This window comes from Narcine bancroftii, chromosome 2 (assembly GCF_036971445.1).
Source record: "Narcine bancroftii isolate sNarBan1 chromosome 2, sNarBan1.hap1, whole genome shotgun sequence".
In the NCBI taxonomy this organism is placed as follows: domain Eukaryota; kingdom Metazoa; phylum Chordata; class Chondrichthyes; order Torpediniformes; family Narcinidae; genus Narcine; species Narcine bancroftii.
In genome coordinates, this window is record NC_091470.1 from 291,039,806 (window position 1) to 291,060,339 (window position 20,534).

General features: G+C 37.6%; 1 protein-coding gene across 2 annotated transcripts in view; it reads left to right on the forward strand.

Annotated features, from left to right (window-relative positions):
- The window catches only part of arfgef1 (ADP-ribosylation factor guanine nucleotide-exchange factor 1 (brefeldin A-inhibited)), a 178,134-nt gene that overhangs the window by 155,406 nt on the left and 2,194 nt on the right, over positions 1-20,534 (forward strand). For both annotated transcript variants that reach the window (XM_069921321.1, XM_069921322.1), the window contains 9 exons: positions 345-474; positions 5,848-5,983; positions 6,230-6,368; positions 7,573-7,645; positions 10,272-10,428; positions 12,512-12,651; positions 14,267-14,435; positions 16,192-16,330; positions 18,556-18,673. In XM_069921321.1, coding sequence (XP_069777422.1) covers positions 345-474; positions 5,848-5,983; positions 6,230-6,368; positions 7,573-7,645; positions 10,272-10,428; positions 12,512-12,651; positions 14,267-14,435; positions 16,192-16,330; positions 18,556-18,673 — 1,201 coding nt within the window. The remainder of the gene's footprint in view (positions 1-344; positions 475-5,847; positions 5,984-6,229; positions 6,369-7,572; positions 7,646-10,271; positions 10,429-12,511; positions 12,652-14,266; positions 14,436-16,191; positions 16,331-18,555; positions 18,674-20,534) is intronic.

The following is a 20,534-nucleotide window of genomic DNA, read 5'->3' on the forward strand; positions in this document are numbered from 1 at the left end:
GATGGCATCTGCTTAGATCTGTTTGGCCGACAGATAAATTGAAATGGGTGAAGGCTGGTTGGTAGGCGAAAGTTGACATGAGTCATGAACAGACACTTGAAGCATTTTGTGATGATGGATGTCAAGGCCACCAGTCAGTGGTCAATTAGATCTGTTATTATGCTTTTCTTCAAAAATGGAGTGATAATGGCCTCATTTTGAAACAAGTGGGACTTTGGCATGTTGAAATATATTTATGAAATAGTCACTATAATTAAGGTGTGTGATACACCAGTAAATACATTTTTTAAAATAAGTACACATTTCATCATTATTTGATCTTTTTTTTTGAAATCCTGTTATAGGGGATTAACTGTGATGTTTGAAATAATGAAAACGTATGGTCATACTTTTGAAAAACATTGGTGGCAAGATCTGTTTAGGATTGTTTTCAGGATCTTTGACAACATGAAACTACCAGAACAACAGACAGAGGTATGCATTTTTATTCATAAGTTTGAATCATAGAATTTTTCTATACAGTATGAATACATTTAGCACATTTCACCTCAGTTAATTGTAAAATTTTCAGATAGTGTTACTTTTCTAGTGTCATTTACATGCACATTATTTGACCCTTTTTAGCTTATTTGTATCAAATATTGAATCAAACAATTTTAAATACTTTTATCATTTCTGCCTCTTTCACCATTTAGTTGTAAAGAATTCTATGTTGTCTGATCTGCTTGTAAGAAAAAAAATCATCTTCTCTCTTTGTTTTCACAATAATATTATGGAGTCAGAAGAAACAACAAATCTATAAAAGTGATGGTTTGTGATCAGACAAGACACAAAAATGCTTTAAAAAAAAAATCAAATTTACTTCTCATCAGCCTACCTGTAGTTTAATGGAGATGAATTAATAGATGGGCAACCAGCCTACTACTCGATGGTTGGTGGACCTTGTTACATGAAAGTGAGGCGGTAACCTCTTAGTTTTGCTTTGCTCGCCAAGTTTTCCTAGCCCTCGAGCAACCTCACAGCTCACAGGAGGTGACATTACTCTGGGGAAAAGAAAAGTACTCTTACCTGAATGTTCCTCACTAAACTTGAAAACAAACTTGAAAACTCCCTTGTTGCCATTCAGCTAAGAAAAGAAATAATCTTTTTTCCTAAACCTTTCCCCCCTCCACCTCTATTCTGTTTGGACACCTGCCTACATATTTTATTACCTTGGTAATATTGGTTATGTATCTTTATCTTTGCTATATGAAGTATACTGTTTGACCAGCATTGTGTTTTTACTGCAAATATTTGTTGCAACTTTTCAAACAGAAAATTCCTTACACTTTGTTGGCTTGGAAATCTTCAAGCTAGTCTCTGTCTCCCACTCAAAGTTTATAAAAGAATTAAAGATTTTGTATGATCTAGAACTTGGAAGTGGCAATTCACAATAGATAATTGTGTTCTGTGTGTGTGTGTGTGTGTGTGTGTGTGTGTGTGTGTGTGTGTGTGTGTGTGTGTGTGTGTGTGTGTGTGTGTGTGTGTGTGTGTGTGTGTGTGTTTTCCAATTAAGACTATAAGACATCAGAGCAGAAGTAGGCCATTTGGGCCATTGAGTCTGCTCCACCATTCCATCATGAGCCAATCCATTCTCCCATTCACCCCACTTCTCTGCCTTCTCTCCGTAACCTTTAATACTTAAATAATCCCATTGACCTGGCCTCCACAGCCCCCCATGGCAGCAAATTCCAGAGGTTCACCATTCTCTGGCTAAAAATATTCCTCCACATTTGCCTTTCAATTCTGAAGAAATGCCCTCTTGTCCAAGACTCCCCTAACATGGGAAATAACTTTGCCATATCTATTCTGTCTCGGCCTTTCAACATTCAAAATGCTTCTATGATATACTTTTAAACATTGTATTTCATTTGCTACTTCTTTGCCCATTCTTCTAATCTATATAGGTCTGTTTCCTCATCACCACCTGCCCCTCCACCTATCTTTGTATCAGCTGCAAACTTAGTCACAAAGCCATTTATTCCGTAATTCAAATCCTTAATATACAATATAAAAGGAACTGCAGTACATGACTGTTAACTGGTATCTAACCAGAATAGGATCCATTTATTCCAACTCTCTCTATTCTGCAGATCAACCAATGCTCTACCCATGCTCATATCTTTCCTGTAATTCCATGGGCTTTCATTTTGTGAACCAGCCTTGTGTGCAGCACCTTGTCAAAGGCCTTTTGAAAGTCCTAATGTACAGCATCCACTGCATGTCCTTTGTCTAGCCTGCTTGTGGATTCCTCAAAAAATTGCAGTTCGTTTGTCAGGCAAGATTTTCCCTTCAACAAACCAAGCTGACTTTAGTCTATTTTCTCAAGCACCTCCAGATAATTCATCACCTCATAATTGACAGGTTGACTCGAACAACTTCCCAACCACCAATATTTGGCTAACAGGTCTATAATTTCCTTTTTCCTGCCTCCCTCCCTTTTTAAATAGCGGAGTGATTGTTGCAATTTTCCAGTCCTCTGGAACCATGTCAGAATCTATTGCTTTTGGAAGATCCTTACCAATGAATGCCACCACTATCTCTATAGCTACATCTTTCAGAACCTGAGGGTGCATTCCATCTGGTCAGGGAGACTTATCTATCCCTCGTCCTTTTAACTTTCCAAGCACTTCCTTTCTGGTGATTGTGACTGCTCTCGCTTCTCTGCCCTGACGCCCGTTGAAGTCCAGTATACTACTAATGACTTCCACAGCAAAGAATGATGCAAAATACACAGTTCCTCTGCCATCTCCTTGTCTCGCATCATAATTTCTCCAGTGTCATTTTCTATTGGTCCTATAACTACTCTTGCCTCTTTGTTTTTTACTTTTAAAATACTTTAAAAAGCTTTTAGAATCTTTTATATTATTTGCTAGCCTCCTTTCAAAGTTCATATTTTTCTTCCTACTGTCCTGATGCCTTTGCATGCTTTTAAAAGCTTCCCAGTCCTGTCTCTTCCCACTAATTTCTGCTTCCTTGTATGCTATTTCTTTTGCTGTGGCTTTGACTCACCAGTTGTCGTGTCCTGGCTCTGCTCTGTTTCCTTTTTAAACTTCCCTGAAACAATTATAGCTCTCAACTCTCACCAGTTGTGTGTGTCGTTTATTATCACCTGATGTCACAAGTGCAACCAAACAGCACTCTCTGGTCCTCAGTTCAAAACACGCAGTCACACAACCAGGCACAACACACATACAGACAATGCATGTGTAGGACAAGTATTCAACCAATCAAAAGAATAAATATTGTTTCATGAATATGAAAGTCTCAGACGGTTAGTGTGAGCAGTTCCTTTGGTCGTTCAGCATTCTCACTTCCTGTGGGAAGAAGCTGTTCCTCAGGCTGGTGGTGCTGGCTCTGGTGCTCCTATATCTCTTTCCTGATGGGAGCAGCTGACAGATGCTGTGTGCAGGGTGGAAGGGGTTCTCAACTTTTTGTGTGCCCTCTTCAGACAACTATCCTAGTATATCACATCGATGGGGAGGAGGGAGGCTCTAGTGATCCTCTCTGCCACTCTTATGGTCCTGTGGGTTGACCTCTAATCCATTTCTCTGCAGCAACCATACCACACTGTGACGCAACCAGCCAGAACGTTCTCGATATGGCCTCTCTAAAAGGTTGTCATGATGATGGCCGGTAGCCTTGCCCACTAAAGTCTTCTTAGGAAGTGCAATCACAGTTGCACCTTCCTGACAAGTGAAGAGATGTGTGTGTCCCTGATAGCTTACTAGTTAAGTGGACTCCAAGGAACTTGGTGCTCTCTACTCTCTCCACAACATTGTTATTGATGTGTAGTGGAAGGTGGTTACACGTGGACTTCTTGAAGTCCATAATCATCTCATTCATCTTGTCCACGTTGAGACTCGAGCATTCTTGCACCATACCACAAGATTTTCCACCTCTTCTCTATAGTAGGACTTACCGTTTTTGCTGACGAGGCCAGTTATTTTTTTGTCATCTGCAAACTTGATGACACAGTTGGAACTGGATTTGGCGATGCAATCGTGAGTCAGTAGTGTGAACAGGAGCAGGCTGAGCATCCAGCCCTGAGGAGCACCAGTGCTCAGATTGACAGTGCTTGATATTCTGCTACCAATCCGGACAAAATGGTCTTTCCGTGAGTAAGTCCAAAATTCAGTTTCAGAGAGGCGTGTTGAGTCCTAGTAAGGATAATTTTTCCATCAGCCTCTGAGGAATGATGTTATTAAATGCCGAGCTAAAGTCAATGAACAGCAGCCTGGCGTATGAGGCGTCATTCTCCAGGTGGGTCAGGACGGAGTGAAAGGACAGCATCATCAGTGATGCGGTTTCTTCCATAGGTGAGTGACTGGGAGATGTGGCTTTGATGTGTTACTTCACCAGAAAATCAAAGCATTTCATAAAGGTAGAGGTCAGTACTACATGACAGTAGTCATTAGACCATTTCAGGTGAACCCTCTGCCTTCAGGCTGGCAACAGGAGTGGATTGAAAACTGCAAACTCACCTTTCTGACAGCAGCCCTAAAAGGCTGCTCCAGTGTCCCATTCATATCCAGAGGTGCCTTGTTGTGCCCTCCGGATCTGATGGAGATGGGGAGACTGGTGCCACAGCTTCACCCATCATAAATATGCAGCATAGCAGTGGCTGTCTTCCCTACCCTACTCTCACCAGTTGTGTGTGTCGTTTATTATCACCTGATGTTACTGATGTTTCTGTGTTTCCTAGAACAGTTCCAGCTACATGGGGGATTATAGGTAGGGAAGACTGACATTGCTATGCTGCGTTTTGAGCCACAGAGAGCGGCCCCGAAGACCAAAGTGGCCGAAGGGCTGTCACAGCTTGCACTGGCCACCCTCTAACATACCCTGACGGCCCCTGACAACCTTCCCTCCCCAGCAGGGCAGGAGGCTGTCAGGTAGCAGACCTGGGGAGTTGGGTAATGGGCTGATGGAGTCATTAGCCTGCCACTAAACAGCCGCTTAGTGCAGCTGAACTGAGGAGAGTTGGCGTCAGCGCCTCGGAGGGGCTCTCGACGCATTCAGGTAGGTATTTAGCCACAAGGGGGTATAATCTTTATCTTTGCACAAGGGTGTTTGGGCCATCTGAAAGGGCCTATTGAGACCTGTTATTTGTTGCCCTTTTGTGTACTGGGATGATGGTAGATATCTTGAAACCTGCGGTGACCATAGTCTGATGCAGTGAGGTGTAGAAATTGTCTGTGAAGAGCTGCGTCATTTGGTCTGCACAATTCTTCAGCACCTGATCAAATATGTTGTCTGGTCCTGCTGCCTTGTGTGGGTTCATCTTGGATTGGGTTTTCTGCACCTTGGGTATGAAGGGGGCACTTACATTATGGGGACATGGAGCTTTCTTTAGTGTCATCCTGTTCTTTTCATCAAACAATGCATAGAAGGTGTCCAGACCACTTCCAGATTGCATGAGAGAGTTCAGCCCTGGGTAATCTTAGTGCAATCCGATCCCCTGTCCTTAAGGCAGCATCACGAGCTCTGAGAAGGGCATGGACCTCTGCATCCAACCATGGTTTCTGGTTAGCCTTGGGTGTGAAGTGTTTAATATCGGTGTTATCCTCAATGCACTTGCCGATGTAGCCAGTCACTGAGCTTGTGTATTCCTCAGCCCACGTTCTGATCTCCCTCCGAACTGTACCAATTTGTTTTGCCAGTGGTCTGTATGCTGGGGTTAGCAGGACGGATGTGTGCATGTGGGGGGGGGGGGGGGGGGGTGCATGCGGAGAAGGGGTGGAAATTGGTAGGATAACAGAATAATGTTTTTGGGATATTGATGTAAGCATGTTTTTGTTTTTCCAGAAAGCTGAATGGATGACCACCACTTGCAACCATGCACTTTATGCTATCTGTGATGTATTTACTCAGTACTTTGAAGTACTTAATGATGTCCTACTGGATGATATATTTGCACAGTTATATTGGTGTGTTCAGCAAGGTAAAGTAAATACAAGTATTCATGAGTATACAAGTTAGTCAGTTGTTGCTTTCTTAATTTAAAATATGACTTTTAATATGTAATATGAGCAGCCTTAAGATTTTGTTTCATTATGTAACTTGTGCAAGACCACTGACAAGATAGGTGATGGCAGTTGTGCTATGCTGCAGCTACCATGCAAATGTAGCCATAAACAAAAAGGATAAGGTTCAATTTTATAATCAATTGATCCCTTGCTTTTCTCAGATAATGAACAACTAGCTCGGTCTGGGACTAATTGTCTGGAAAATGTTGTTATTCTGAATGGGGAAAAATTTTTGCCAGAAACATGGGACAAAACTTGCAATTGCATGTTGGACATCTTCAAGACCACAATTCCTCATGCGTAAGAAACCTCTATAATGGAAGAAGTACTTGTAACTTTCCTCATATTTTTATTTTTGTAATTAAATTCTGGCGCTCCTTTCTTTTAAAAAAAGTAATACATTTTCAGAATACTCTTGTATTGCTACTCAGAGGATACAGTACATTATAAAAGACTGGCAATATATTAGTAAAAGGAAATAACATCTGACTAAAGCATCTAATGTTCGATATTTGAAGGTTTTACTTTATTTGCTCTCTTCTTGTCTACTCCCCTTTGTCTGACACCAAGAGTTGTTGGCAGAATACATTCCCCTGGATATGAGTGTCCATTAGTGAATTACCCATTATCTTAGAGGGAAAATTGCGGAGAGTAGAAAGTAATAGAATATTATCACTTATTGTAAATGAATTAAGTAGGAAGGTTATGCTTCTGTTACAGAGCATTAATGAAACCACATCCAGAATATTGTGTAGTTTTGGACTCGTACAGGGATGGAGATAAATGGTGTGAACTAGCTTTGAACAATGTGACAACTGAAAAGGGCCTGTTGTCTTGTGAGGAAAGGTTGGACAAACTCATTTTGTATCTGCTGAGGTTTAGAGGAGTTCTGGGCAACTGATGTCTAAGATCCTGTGAAAGTTGCTATCATTTCTAGGATAGAGATAATTCAGGAGAGAGGTTCCATGCATAATGTTAGCTTATTGGCTGGTTACCTGAACTATGAGCTTAGTTTAAGCAGTGCAATAACGTGGCTAATTTATTCATTCCAGTGAGTTGCTAATTCTGCATTTAATCATGTGTCATTGATAATCAAAATTATTATTTTCAGATGTAATGAAATTTTAATCGAACATTCTTGCATCTTGATCAGTTTTATTGAATTTGATTAAAATGTTAAAAAGGGGCAGAACAAATCTAGATTTTAATAGACTGAAAGTCTGTAATTGGCAGAAAAGATAAAGTCATTAACACAAAGTGAATTTTACGGAAACTCAGGTATTAAAAGTGTTCAGATTTGATCGTGAAGCTTGATATATTTTGTCTTTTAGACTACAGTTTAGTCTGCATTTCTTGTCTTAACACATGTACAAATGATTTCAATGTTAAAATTACCATTTTGTAGTCTGAGACCTATTTTAATCAAATCTATTGTTATAATAATAATAACCTTCAAAACTTTAGTTGTGACTGAATCAATGTTGCTATAATTTGTGTATTTTAGTTTATTAACATGGCGATCCTCACACTCTGAAGGCGACTCTCCATTACAAAACGATGCTGGAGAAAAACAGTTGGTATGCATTTCATTATTTTCTGAATTGTCATGTTGTCTTTAGCTTTTACCAGAAGTTGCGGTAGATCAGAATTATAGATATCAAATAGTTGAAGTTATCAGTAGTTCATAATTTGAGGCAGTTATGATAGTAGTAAATTTATTAAATGTGATTCTCTCTCTTCAGGTACTTCTCCCAAATCTGCTTGTTAACCTGAACAAAAATCTGATTCATCAATCCTTGTAAACAATTGCCATGTTGCTTATTTTTATTTCCTTTCCAAATTTTTCAAACATATAGTTTCATTCTGAATCAATTACAGGTTTCTACTTCTGTCCCAATACTGAAAGGATTCTTTTCAAAGTTGCAACATACTTCTGTGTGACAATTGTACACTGTCTTCCACTTCCGTGCAGTATTTGATATGCTGGAAACAAGACACTCCTCATCAACCAACACTGTCCTCCAAATAGAAGAACTTGTTCTTGCCCTAAACAGCTTCTGCTTTGACTCCTCCCATTTCCTGCAGATCCAGGGTGCAGCCATTGCAAGCGTAAAGGCCTCAACTACTCCTGCTTTTCTGTCAGATGTTTGAAATTGACCCTGTTCCAGTCCTACCCGAATACTATTCCCCAGTTCCTCCATTATTTTTATGACTGCATTGGTGCCTCCTCCTGTACCTGTGCAGACAATTTTATTAAATTCGCTACCAACTTAAATTTACCTGCCCTGTTTCTTGATCTCTCTGCTTCCATCTTGGGGGAAAAACTATCCACAGATATCTATTACCAACCCACCAACTCTCATAGCTACATGGATTATACCTTTTCCCAACTTATAACTTGTAAGGACGCCATTCCTTTCTCACAATGCCTCTGCTGCATTTGTTTCCAGGATGAGGCTTTCCACTCCAGGACATCCAAAATATCCTATTTCTTCAATAATTGTGGACTATCCCATACTCACCCCTACTGTCATTAATAAATGTAGTTGTCTTCTGAAACCATTCCTCCCTTCTTTTTTTATCTATCACTCTTTGAAAATTGGGAATCTTAAGGGTCCTACATAAATTTTCTCCTTATAATTATTACTTTCAAACAATGCTTACTTGTTGCTTTGGTAATGTGGGTTCTTGTGTTGTAGTAATTCGCTTATTATAATCAGTGTGAATGATTCATTTTTAAATGAGAAGGTATATGGAACATAGCACAGTACAAACAGGGACAGGCGCTTCAGCTCGCCTGTCTGTGCTGAACATAATGATAATGCGTTTACGGTACAATGTGTATGATAATGCACTAAAATTCTTACCTGCTGCAGCCAAACAGATGTTCATCAAAAATAAATCATAATAGCTTGCATTAAATTAATTAAAAAGAGATAAATACAAAAAATAGATAAATATTCACCTACGTGGTGTCGGAGCAGTCCATGATAAGTGTAACAAGAGGTACAAGAGCCCGATAGCCGTTGGAAGGAAATATCTTGAAGCTATAGAAGCTGATCTTCAGACTTCTGTACCTTCCTTCCAAAGGAGTCAGTAAGAACAGGTTGTGTCCAAGGTAAGGCAGTCCTGTATAATGTTAGCTATCTTCTTGAATCAGTGCCTTACCTAGATGTTTTCACAGGATTGGTGGTTGGAGCATGTCAGTTCTAAACCAGGCTGTTCAGACTAACTAAGATTTTTATGCAAAATCATTAATATTAAATAGAGACTTTTCTTCCTCTGAAAAACTGCATTTTTATAAAGAAAGTAATCAAGCCCTTGAGATGACCTTATTGAAATATGCCCCTGATATATTCAATGTAACAGATAACATTAATATGAAGCATTCAACTGATGATGTGTTGTGACATAGCCTGAATTTACCTGTCATTTATTATGACCAATGTAAGATATCCCATGTTAGTAGTATGTTTTGATTGCTGATACATAGCAACAGTTGTTTTTAGATTTAAATAAAATAAAACACAATATATACAATACAATAAAATACTTAAAGGATATTGTGTTCAGTTCTGATCACCTCATTATAGAAAGGAAGTGGAAGCTATGGAGAGGGTGCAGAGGAGATTTACCAGGATGTTGCCTGGATTGGGAAACAAGTCTTATGAGGCAAGGTTAGCAGAGCTGGGACTTTTCTTTTTGGAGCGTAGAAGAATGAGAGGAAACTTGATAGAGGTCTACAAAATTATGAGAGGCATAGATAGGGTGGATGGCCAGCACCCGTTCCCCAGGGCAGAAATAGCAAACACCAGAGGACGTGCGTACAAAGTGAAGGGAGGAAAGTTTACGGGAGACATCAGGGGTAATTTTTTTTTACACAGAGTTGTGGGTGCCTGGAATGCCTTGCTAGGGATGGTGGTGGAGAGGCTGAAACATTGGGGGCATTTAAGAGACTCTTAGACAGACACATGAATGAAAGAAAAATAGAGGGTTACAGGGTAGAGGGTGGGTTTAGTACTTTTTTTTTGGAAGGAATATGTATGTCAGCACAAATTTGAAGACTTACTGTACTGTGCTGCAGTGTTCTATGTTCTAAAATAACACTAAAAGTCAAAATTTCATAAATATATGATAAATTGCAGTGTTGAAATATCTCTGTTTTAATTTAATAAAGCCTGCAATTTTCTTTACTTCTTATAGGATGCTGTTTCTCAAAAATCCTTGGATGTCATGAGTAAGGGAGAGGATCAGTTGTCTGTCACCAGCACAGAGAAGAATCTTTTAGACTGGCGTCAGAGCCAGTTTAGTCTCGGATCCACTGCCAGTGATGATGCAGCTAAAGCTAAGATGTCATCAAGTAAGAATTACTATCAAGTTATTGTTTGTGTTATATGTATTTTCTGTTCGAGGTTTCTGATAATGCCACGACAGATTCCTTGATAGAAACATTTCAAGTTTACCCTAAAGTTTACTGTTTCAGAATCCATGTAATTTTCTCTTCTATTCAAGTTGAATATTTTTCTATTTTTGCCTCCTGTCGTATTATGAAACCATCTCTGAATGTACAGGTTTATAAAATATTACGACACCAGACGTCTGTAACTGGAACCTCATATTCTTCAATAAAGCTGTAAGAAATCTCATTTTTTTAAAAATGAAAATGCTGAAAACTTTTCAACATCTGTGGAGAGAAGAAAGATAATGAATTGGATTAATTACCTGTAGCTGGAAAGGAGAAGATATAGACTTATTTTAAGTTGCAGAGAGGTGGAGAGGGGAATGTTGGTGTTGTATGCTTTGTTCAGGTGTAACATCTTTTGATTTTTCTTTCCTTCCCACCATCTGTATCTATGTGGTAAAAGGTTATTAGTCTAGAGTATTAACTCTTCTTCACAGATACTCTCTACCAAACATTTACTATTTTAATTTCAAGGCATTCTGTGTTGATTCGTTGTCTCTAATACCCTTCCATTTAAATTCATCTTGTAGTTTGGACAAAATGTGAGGTACCAAATGATTGATAATTCATTTGGACATGTGCAGCATTAATCAAGGCTTTGAGGAAAAGAAAGCTTTTGAGTAATGATTAAAAAAAACTGTGTACATCAAAAATTAATAAAGTTGATTTTACTGTCAACATGCAAATTTGACTATTTTAAACAAAGATTTGTAGCTAGCTGCTATAAGCTCTGGCTCTGCAGGGCCTCTAGCGCATGAGAGGTTATAGCTGTATGCAGGTTAGCTGAGAAAGAACACGTTGTTCCCAGAAAGAACGACATGAACCCCAGTTGAGTGTGGTTAACACTGAGCTTTATTGGGCTCACAGCCCTGATTTTATTCTCAAGCTGAGAGGCAGGGTCAAAGCCCCCTCAGCGCTGATTGGTGCATTTGTAATCCGCTTGCTTTGATAGGCCAGTTAGGCTCCTTTGGTTGTGGCCAATTGGAGGGCAGTGCTGCGGGCTTCATGCAGCCTGCTGGATCATAGCGTTCGTCCTTCATTTTCTGAGGCACCCTGAGGGGGCTGCCACAGATTGCCCCATCATCTGAATTGGAGATCATCCCCAGTCCTACTGCTTGTGCACAATTGAAGTTTGATTCTCCAGTACTGAACAATCAGACCAGCTGTAAGAACAGGTATTTCAGATATCCTATGGCATGTCAGATTGAATACAATTCACCACCCTCCAGTAATTGGGTTCAATAATGGAACTATGTGATAGTCACTCCTTTGCTCTCTGTGACAAGTTTACCCGGAATAATTTTGCTTCTGCCGGGAAGTACTCATAGTGGAGTCCCCAGTATCTTCTTTTTTTCTATATGCTCTATTGTTTTTGCGATGTTGGGAAAAAAAATACAAAATAATGCACTTATTGAGTGATATAACTCTTGATTAACCAAGGCCTTTCAAATCCTGCACATGCTGAATTAATTGCTGATCTTTCATGATTTCAGTCTTGCCAGGTACTTTTTGAAAATCACTGCTGTGCTTGCTGAGCAGTTTCCTGATTAAGATGTTTCTCAGATTTAACATTCTCATCTATGTTTTTGAAGCTGACCTTGGCCTTCCTTGTATGTTCTTGATTCCTCTAAATCTCCAGGTTATCTGCCCTCCACTAATTCTAAATTGTTGCTTATCTTTGAAATGAATTGTCCCAACATTGAAGCATATTACTCTCCTTTTTTAATATGTGCCTTAAAATATATCTCTTCAACCCAACTTTCAGTTATTTTTTTTTCCTCATGGGTGCTAGTTTATTGTTTGAAGTGGCATGGACATTTTTTTTTGGATTGATGACCTTCAAAAATGATGAGTTAAATATGTTACTGTATGTTGTCATATCTGATTGTTCAATAATCCATGGAGTATTAATTTATTAATAATTTATTACATTCTTGCATCGTTTTCAAAATGACAAATTATTGATGAAACATTTTTTTAGGAGTACAAGAGCAAAGATTGTTTGCTGCACTTCTTATCAAATGTGTTGTCCAGCTGGAATTAATTCAGACAATCGACAACATTGTATTCTTTCCTGCAACCAGCAAAAAGGAAGATGCTGAGAACTTGGCAGCGGCTCAGGTAATAATCAGCTGTTTGTGAAATTTTTTTTAATTAGATGAAAAATAGCAGGAAATTTCATTGACTCACCCACAAAAACAAATCTGCAAAGAAAGTTACCACTTTAAACAGGCTAGTTCAGTTATCTCAGAATTTACTTCAAATTTGAGGTCATCCAAAGCTCTGCAGTAATGGATTGGTTATCAAGCAGTTCACAAACCGGCATGCTCTTAATAACTGGCAATTCAGAAATCCATGAGTACATTTCAGCATTATCCAGTAGCTGGGTTGGTGCCATTTGGCTTATGACAGGAGCTCTCTCTAGAGTAAATTTATCGAGTGTAGTTTTTGATGTTACTTCAAAGTTTTGGCCTGAAATGTTTCTCTTGTTTTACAGCATTTGTAGTCTCTCTTGTTTACCAGCACCTATTGTGGACATTATCTCACTTTTCCTTTGCACTAATTTAATTATTTTTCAAAATGTAATTTAATTGCAATTTTGCTCTGGTAATACTTCTGAAAAACAATGAATTTTGTAACATATTCATAACAATAAATTCTGATTCTACTACGCACAATAGTTGGGGTATTTCATTCAAGTAGGAAGAGCTCAAAAGCCAGAGGATAATTTTGTAACTACAACCTTGATCCAAAGTTAACCAGCAGTTGCTGAGCAAAGATTGATGGAGAAGCCATCGGGTGGTGGGATACTTCTGTCAAGATCTTTTGTATATTGTTACCAATTTTTGCCCAGTGTTCTCTGAAAGCTCTTGGCAAGAACCAGAATCAAAGTTGTGGAATATTTTGTTCTTTTGCACTTACACAAATGGAGCCATTTCAGAACCTATTTAACATTTAGCAAGGACTCATTGTTCAGGAATATCTATGGAGAAATTGTCCACAGAATTTGTGGATCCTTTACAACCTGTGTGAATATGGCCTCTGCAAAATAATGAGGAAATATAAATTCTACCATCATTTTGTTGACATCTATTCTGCACGACAGTCCTCTACATTCTGTTTGTGCAGCTTGCCAGATCAGGAAAACAACTTCATGTCCGTTTAGATAAGACAATTTCCAGAAGTTGATTGTGGTGCCAACAGATTATGGAGTGGGTATTTAATAATTATAAAGCATATATTCTATGCCAAAATAGGTTAACTTGGAGACATTTGGAATGGCGTGAGGATAGAAAGTATTGTTCATAAGAGCAGTTTGTCTACCTCCTGCACCTCCAACCTTAAATATCACAGTCAGTAATGTTGCCAACATTAATAATTGATTATTGTGATGAATCTAAAATAAGCTCTGCTTGTTGATAAAGCTACTGGCCAGTTGATTTAAAATTACAACCAATTGATCTGCAGGCCAAGCATGTTATGCAATTAACTTTATGTGCTAACAACCAATTCAAATGATGGTAGAAATGTTAGCATTGGTTTCATGAAACCTCTGGATTATAATTCCTGAAAATCAGAAATCTAGTTTTTGGCAGTGAGGTGCGACTTGTTGGAGAACAGTGGCAGTTATGCACATTTCATTCATCAGGACGTCACTGTTTTTGTTTTCAAATATATGATTGTCATTAACACAATGAGAATAAGTGAATTAATGGCTGTTCTGTCCTTTTTACAGAGGGATGCAATAGATACTGATGTGCATGTTGAAAAGCAAGACCAAGGAATGTATCATTATCTAACTTCAAAACAACTTTTCAAACTCCTTGACTGCCTACTAGAGTCCCATCGATTTGCAAAGTCCTTTAATTCTAACAATGAACAGAGGACTGCACTATGGAAAGCAGGTTTGTAATGGGTCTTGAATGTCACGAAATTATCCATAAGTTGCAGATACAAATGTTTTTGTATCCTATAGCATCATTATGAACTTGGGTTAAGAGCATTTGCTAATACTAAATGTTTCACTGTTCACTCTAAACTACATCTGTGCACAAATTCAGTAACAGAGGTGTTAAGAGTAAAATGTTTATTTTGCAGTTCATTGTTAAATTAATTTCAATCACTTTAAAATCCTAATTATTGTAATAAGTTGATATTTTGTGTCAATTTATTGTGTAAATTCTATGAAGACATGGTATGTGTCATGACATTCAAAGGTAACCAATATTTTAAAATGCATTATCAATCAACCAAAATGTATTTTTTGTTGAATGGGATACGTGTTCTGTTATCAGGTTAAAACATGCTGCTGTTTTAAATAGTGCATTGAAGGTTAAGGAGGTAGGGGAAGAATAAGATAATTGTCAGTACACCAACTGTTGTGAAGTAAATGGGTTCAAGCAGAATCTGAACCAAAGACTTGTTTCCATGTTGTATCTCTCTCTCTCTCCATCAATCTATAACTCCAAATAGCGGAAGTGGAAGAGATGGGTATAATTGCACCACTTAAAGGACATTTGGAAGCATTCATTGATAGGAAAAGCTTAGTGAGAGCAAGACACAAATTGCTGGAGAAACAGTAAGTTGAGCTTTTGAGACTCAGGGTTGAGTTGGATATGGAACAACTGAAGGCAAAGTCATCTTCTTTTGATCCAGCAGTAAAGGTAAACATTGAGACAGAGCCAGGAGTTCTGTCGAGAGTGATGTACCATTTATTGTTGAGCTAATCTAAGAATGCATGTCTATGTGATTAAAATAAGTCAGGATGCCAGTGAAATCAACTTTCCACCACTGAATCTTGTGTTGAAGAGCAGAAATGGTTTGATGCATTGTTTCCTTGGTTATCCAAGGTATCCTTGGGTTTGCACCAAGGATACTGTAGTATTGTGTTCAGTTCTGGTCACCCGGCTAATAGGAAAGTTTTCATTAGTTGGAAAGGATGCAGGAAAGATTCACAAGGTTACCATAGATACTAAGCGTTTCCAGCATTTTCTATTTTTATTTCAGATTTCCTGCATTGACATTTTTATTTTTTTGCTTTTTGGGCACTGCTGTAAGTAGGTAAACTGCCAGATTTTAACAGCAAGCTTCCACATGTAGTATTGTGAGAATGGCCAGGTCTCAATTGAAATGTTTATTGATGAATGAATACCTGCAATAATACCAAACTAATATTCCATGTTCTTCAAAATAATCATGTTGGATATTTAATTTACCCAAGAGAGCAGAAAAACTGGTTTAACATCTCATTTGAAGGAGTACACCTCCAAGAGTACAGTACATTCTGAATACTGCATTGTAATGCCATCTTTAACTTAGGTTATAAAATTGCTCAGCTGTGACTTGAACTGAAATCAATTATTTTGCAGATGGAAAAGAATTCCTTTACAAAACTAAATATGGCTTTATTAGCAGATTCAGATTTATTGTCAGAGTACATACAAGACATCACAAGACAAAATGAGATTCTTTTCCCCGTGGGCGTGGCAGAATTACCACTTATTGGCAATGCAAAAAAACTGACTCAACACACACATGTAAACAAATAAAGAAATGTAAACAAACTGCAATACAGAAAAAAGTCAATGAAGTGCAAAAGTAAGAGTCCTTAAAGCAGGCCCAGAACTTTTGCTTTATTATGCATATTTTCTTTTCACACAGGCTTCAAAGGCAAATCAAAGCCTAATCTTTTAAAACAAGAGACCAGTAGCATTGCTTGCGGCTTGCGTATCTTGTTTCGGATGTACACCGATAAAAATCGTAGTGATGCTTGGGTTGAAGTTCAGCAACGATTACTTAAGTAAGTAGCAGTTCTTACTCTGAGTTTTCTCGCTGCACTCAGATTTTTCTAATCGTTCTGTTAAAAGGACATTATGAAAATGAAGTGGGAGGGAGAATTAAATTACACCCACATTTCTAATGTGCCAAATGTTTTGGGGAAATTCTGGTGTTTCTCTGTGTATACTGTGATGGATTATATAATATTTTATATTATATATAGATATATTTTTGAAGGAGATAGATTGTGGGGGCAGTGTAGGTCACAAACAAACACAACCACTTCACAAAACATCTCATTTAAAATGCCAGAGCTCTGGCATTTTAAATGAGATCTGTTTTGTGAAGTGGTTGTGTTTGCAAGCAGAGAGAGGGAGAGAGAGGAGACCAAACAGACTTTTTCTGGGGGTGGGGGGGGGGGGGAGAGAGAGAGAGAACTGGTTTCTGCAGCATGGAAAGTTGGCAGCTTGCTTTGAAGATGGGTTGTGAATTCTGAGTTCAACCTGTTGAAGCAACCCATGTGGTCCATACAAGAGAGTGTTTAACCTGAAATAAGAGAATAAGTGGAACTCTGGTGATCTGCAGAAGAAGAGGTTATCATTTGGAAAACCCTGATGGGGCAAGTTTCTTCAGCAAGACACTGAAGTGGCTGATTGGAGGGAATCAGACAGAATAAGAATTGCCTGATACCTGTGAACTTGGAGGAGTGAGATTGGACGGTGAATCAAAGAACTTTTCTGAACTTGTACACAGTATATACACGTGTGTTTAGAATTAGAAGGGGTTTAAATTTGGCTAAGTTGATAGTAGTAAGTTAAAATTTGATCCTGTTTTTATGTTTAAAGAAAATTTAAAAATTCTTTTGTTTAAGTAACCATTTGTCTTGATGAATTTCTATTGCTGCTAGGATTTGGGGTCCTGGCCCATAACATTATGTTAATATTTGGAATTTCTGTGCAAACTTGACTCTTGCACTACTTATTTTACCAACTGCATTTCAACGTTGGACCCATGGACAGGGTTGCCAGATTTGGCTCCTTTGACAGCAAAAACAGAAATTTAGCTCTTACTTGAATCGGTTGGCGGCAGAAAGTACCGATTGGGGGGTTTTGGTTGTTTTAGAATATTTCTAGACTCTTTTTGGTTCTGTTGACACTTTTTACAACTTTTTTAATTTAAAATTTTTAAAAATCTGGCAAACCTGCTCATGGAGTCTAGCAGGATAGCTTCCCTAGCCCACTGGAACTGTGTCAAATTAGGCTTTGCACAGGAACAGAGATTCCATTCATATAGTTGAAAGGGGATTTGGTGCTCTTTTAATTTAATAGAGTTTGTAACATGTTAAATCTTTAATGTTAAATCATGTGCTTTTAATTTTTATTTTTAAGTTCAGATTTTATTAGCTTTTGTAAGCTGCCGAATAAGGAGCCACTGTAAAGTTTATGACTGGTTTAGCAATTTCTGTTACTCTCAACTTCAATTGATTTTTTTTGTGGCTGGTGTCATTATCTCAAAAGAACCTATCATTTTTCACAGAAATTATATATTTTAATCATGACTACACAGGCTTTTTTTCAACTTTCCCAAGTGCCAAACAGATTTTTATTTTTAAAAAAAATTGTGTTCATGGTTGATCTATGCCTTTGTCACCTTCAGACTGGATTTTTCCAGGGTCCAATGTCTACTGCATATTTTCTTCCCAGTCTGTTAAATAGTAGAAATTCATGCAATGTTTCTAGCATTTTGGAAAGCATCCTCATTTAAAACTATTTACCTGGGCTTCTCTAAGCAGCTTGAATTTGTTTTCACAAAATCTTTCATGGATATATGGGAAGAATGGCCTTGTAATATTTTATTGAAAATTTTAGATGATTATTAATGGCATTTATGTCCTCAAGAGGGTGTTCCACATAACAGTTTATACAGTTTAACAGGTTGCTGTTTTGATATTTTAAAATAAAATATTTTGAGAAACTGGCATCCACTATTATTCAGTGACTTATTAAATTGCCTATGTTGACATAAGTAAAAACTAAGGATCAATTGAATTTTTCCTTTGGAATTTGCCCTGGGATTGTGGATGTGGGAATATTGAGCAAACAATGAGAAACTGGAGGGAAACAACCATAATGCATGTCAATGTTTCAAGCAGTGACGTTTTTTCAAGAGGGATGGGGAGGGAGCATGCTGGGGAACTAATTTTTGTGAATTGTATTTGATTTAATTCACACTACTTTCTTTCAATAGTGTTTGCAGTGAAGCTCTCAGCTATTTCCTGACACTTACCTCAGAAAGTCACCGAGAAGCTTGGACCAATCTCCTACTACTGTTTTTAACTAAAGTCCTTAAAATAAATGACGAAAGGGTAAGAATTAGAATTTGAACAGCTATTTCTTAAAGCAGAATTGTTTTGTGGTTGAGTCTTTAGATTGTAGTTGCAAGTTGGGTACTTTTGTTGGACATTTTATATTCTTGAGTTGGAAGACTGAAGATTCAAGTCTCACCAATGATGAATGAAAATCTGTAGTAGGTGCCATTTTTCAAATGTGGCCCTGCTGTCTCTCTCACAAGTGCAAAAGGTTCCATGTCATTATTTTGAAGAAAAATAGGGTGCGGTGTTTAACCAAGTGCCTGATCATAACCAGATTGCTCTATCTGGAGAGCTTTCCATCCACAAATTGATTGCCATGTTCCTTGCTTTATAAAGCTACATTTTGTTGCCTGTAAAGAAACCCTGAAGTCGTAAATCCACTTATTCCCTTTTTTAAAAAAAGGGATGTTAGCCATGTTTAAAATAATGATGGATACACCAGCATCTTTGGCGACAAGTGATCAAAGAAGAATTAACCTGAAATATTAACTCTTTTCTCTCCTTCCACTGTGGCTTCCTGGCCTATTGGATGTTTCTTCTATTTCCTGCATTTAAAAAAAAAATCATGTACCTCTGTTTAATGCTGCTATCAGTTCCATCTCTATTACAATTGTTTTGCTCATACAAAATGAATTTAACTGTTATCCCATAATAACCATTCCCATCATAAACAAAACACTCTCATCACCTCACCCAGTTTAGTGAATGTTAAGCATTCTTTTCCTTTTGATTATTGGATTATCCTAAGAATCACCAACCATTTGACAAAACATCAGAAAGATGTAAATTAGTATATCAATTAATTATGCCTTGGATTTAAGCCTTTGGTTGACAGCCCCACATGACAAAAGGTAATATTTTCATAAATCACCACTTTGAAAAGCTGTTAACATGTATTTAGCTTAGACTTTCTCAATTTTCTTTACCAGTGGTAAATTCTAATCTCTTTCCTCATAAAATCTATTCTCACTAAATTTTCATGTTGCTGATGTAACATTAGATTTTTTTTAGTTAGACTTGTCTTCTAGATACAATATGTTGGTAATATAATGGAAACGAGTTTATGCTTCTCTGGCCTATAAAAAGTTTGGGAATTCTGACGATTGGGAAAAAGTCACAGTAATGCTGTCCAGTATGAAATGACTAAATAGTCTACAAATGGCTTCAAAAGTGAAGCCATTTCTTTTGATGTAAAGGCTGATATTTCAGATCAACACTTTAGAATACATTACAACCCTTTGAAAGGTGTTGTTATTAAAAATAATAGGATTTTCCCATTTTCAACAAGATTTTAATTTTAAAGATGTTAGTCTAATGGAAGAATGTCTTCCTCACAGGGATAGGAGGGAAGTAGAAGATAATATTTTTGTTCTGGTTACATTGTTTGAAGCATTAATATCAGGATTTCTATGCTGGAGTATAAAGCTTGTTTCCAGTTTTCAAAAGCCAATGTGTAATCACAAGGGATTTCAGATGTTGATGGAGAGTAATGGGACTTGAGAAGTTGTACATATTGAGAAGAAATTTGCTTGTCACTGTTACTAGAAGCCCCTTACTCTGGCTTGGATGCCTGATATACTCATATTTAACAAAAAACATTTATTTTTTCAATGCCAAACAAGGTACAGTGGAGTTGTTTGTGAGTTGATGATCTAGTTAATATATTTTGTTTCCAATTTCAATCAACTCAATATAATTTTTACTAAAATAAAAGATTAGTGCTGACTTGGTGGATCTCACAGAATATTTTGAAAACTTGCAGCAGTTCACTGTTCTTACTGCAAAGTTCTTTTTTTTTTCTGTCGTCAAAATTGCCACTTAATACATAACTTCTGATATATGCAGGTAAAATAAC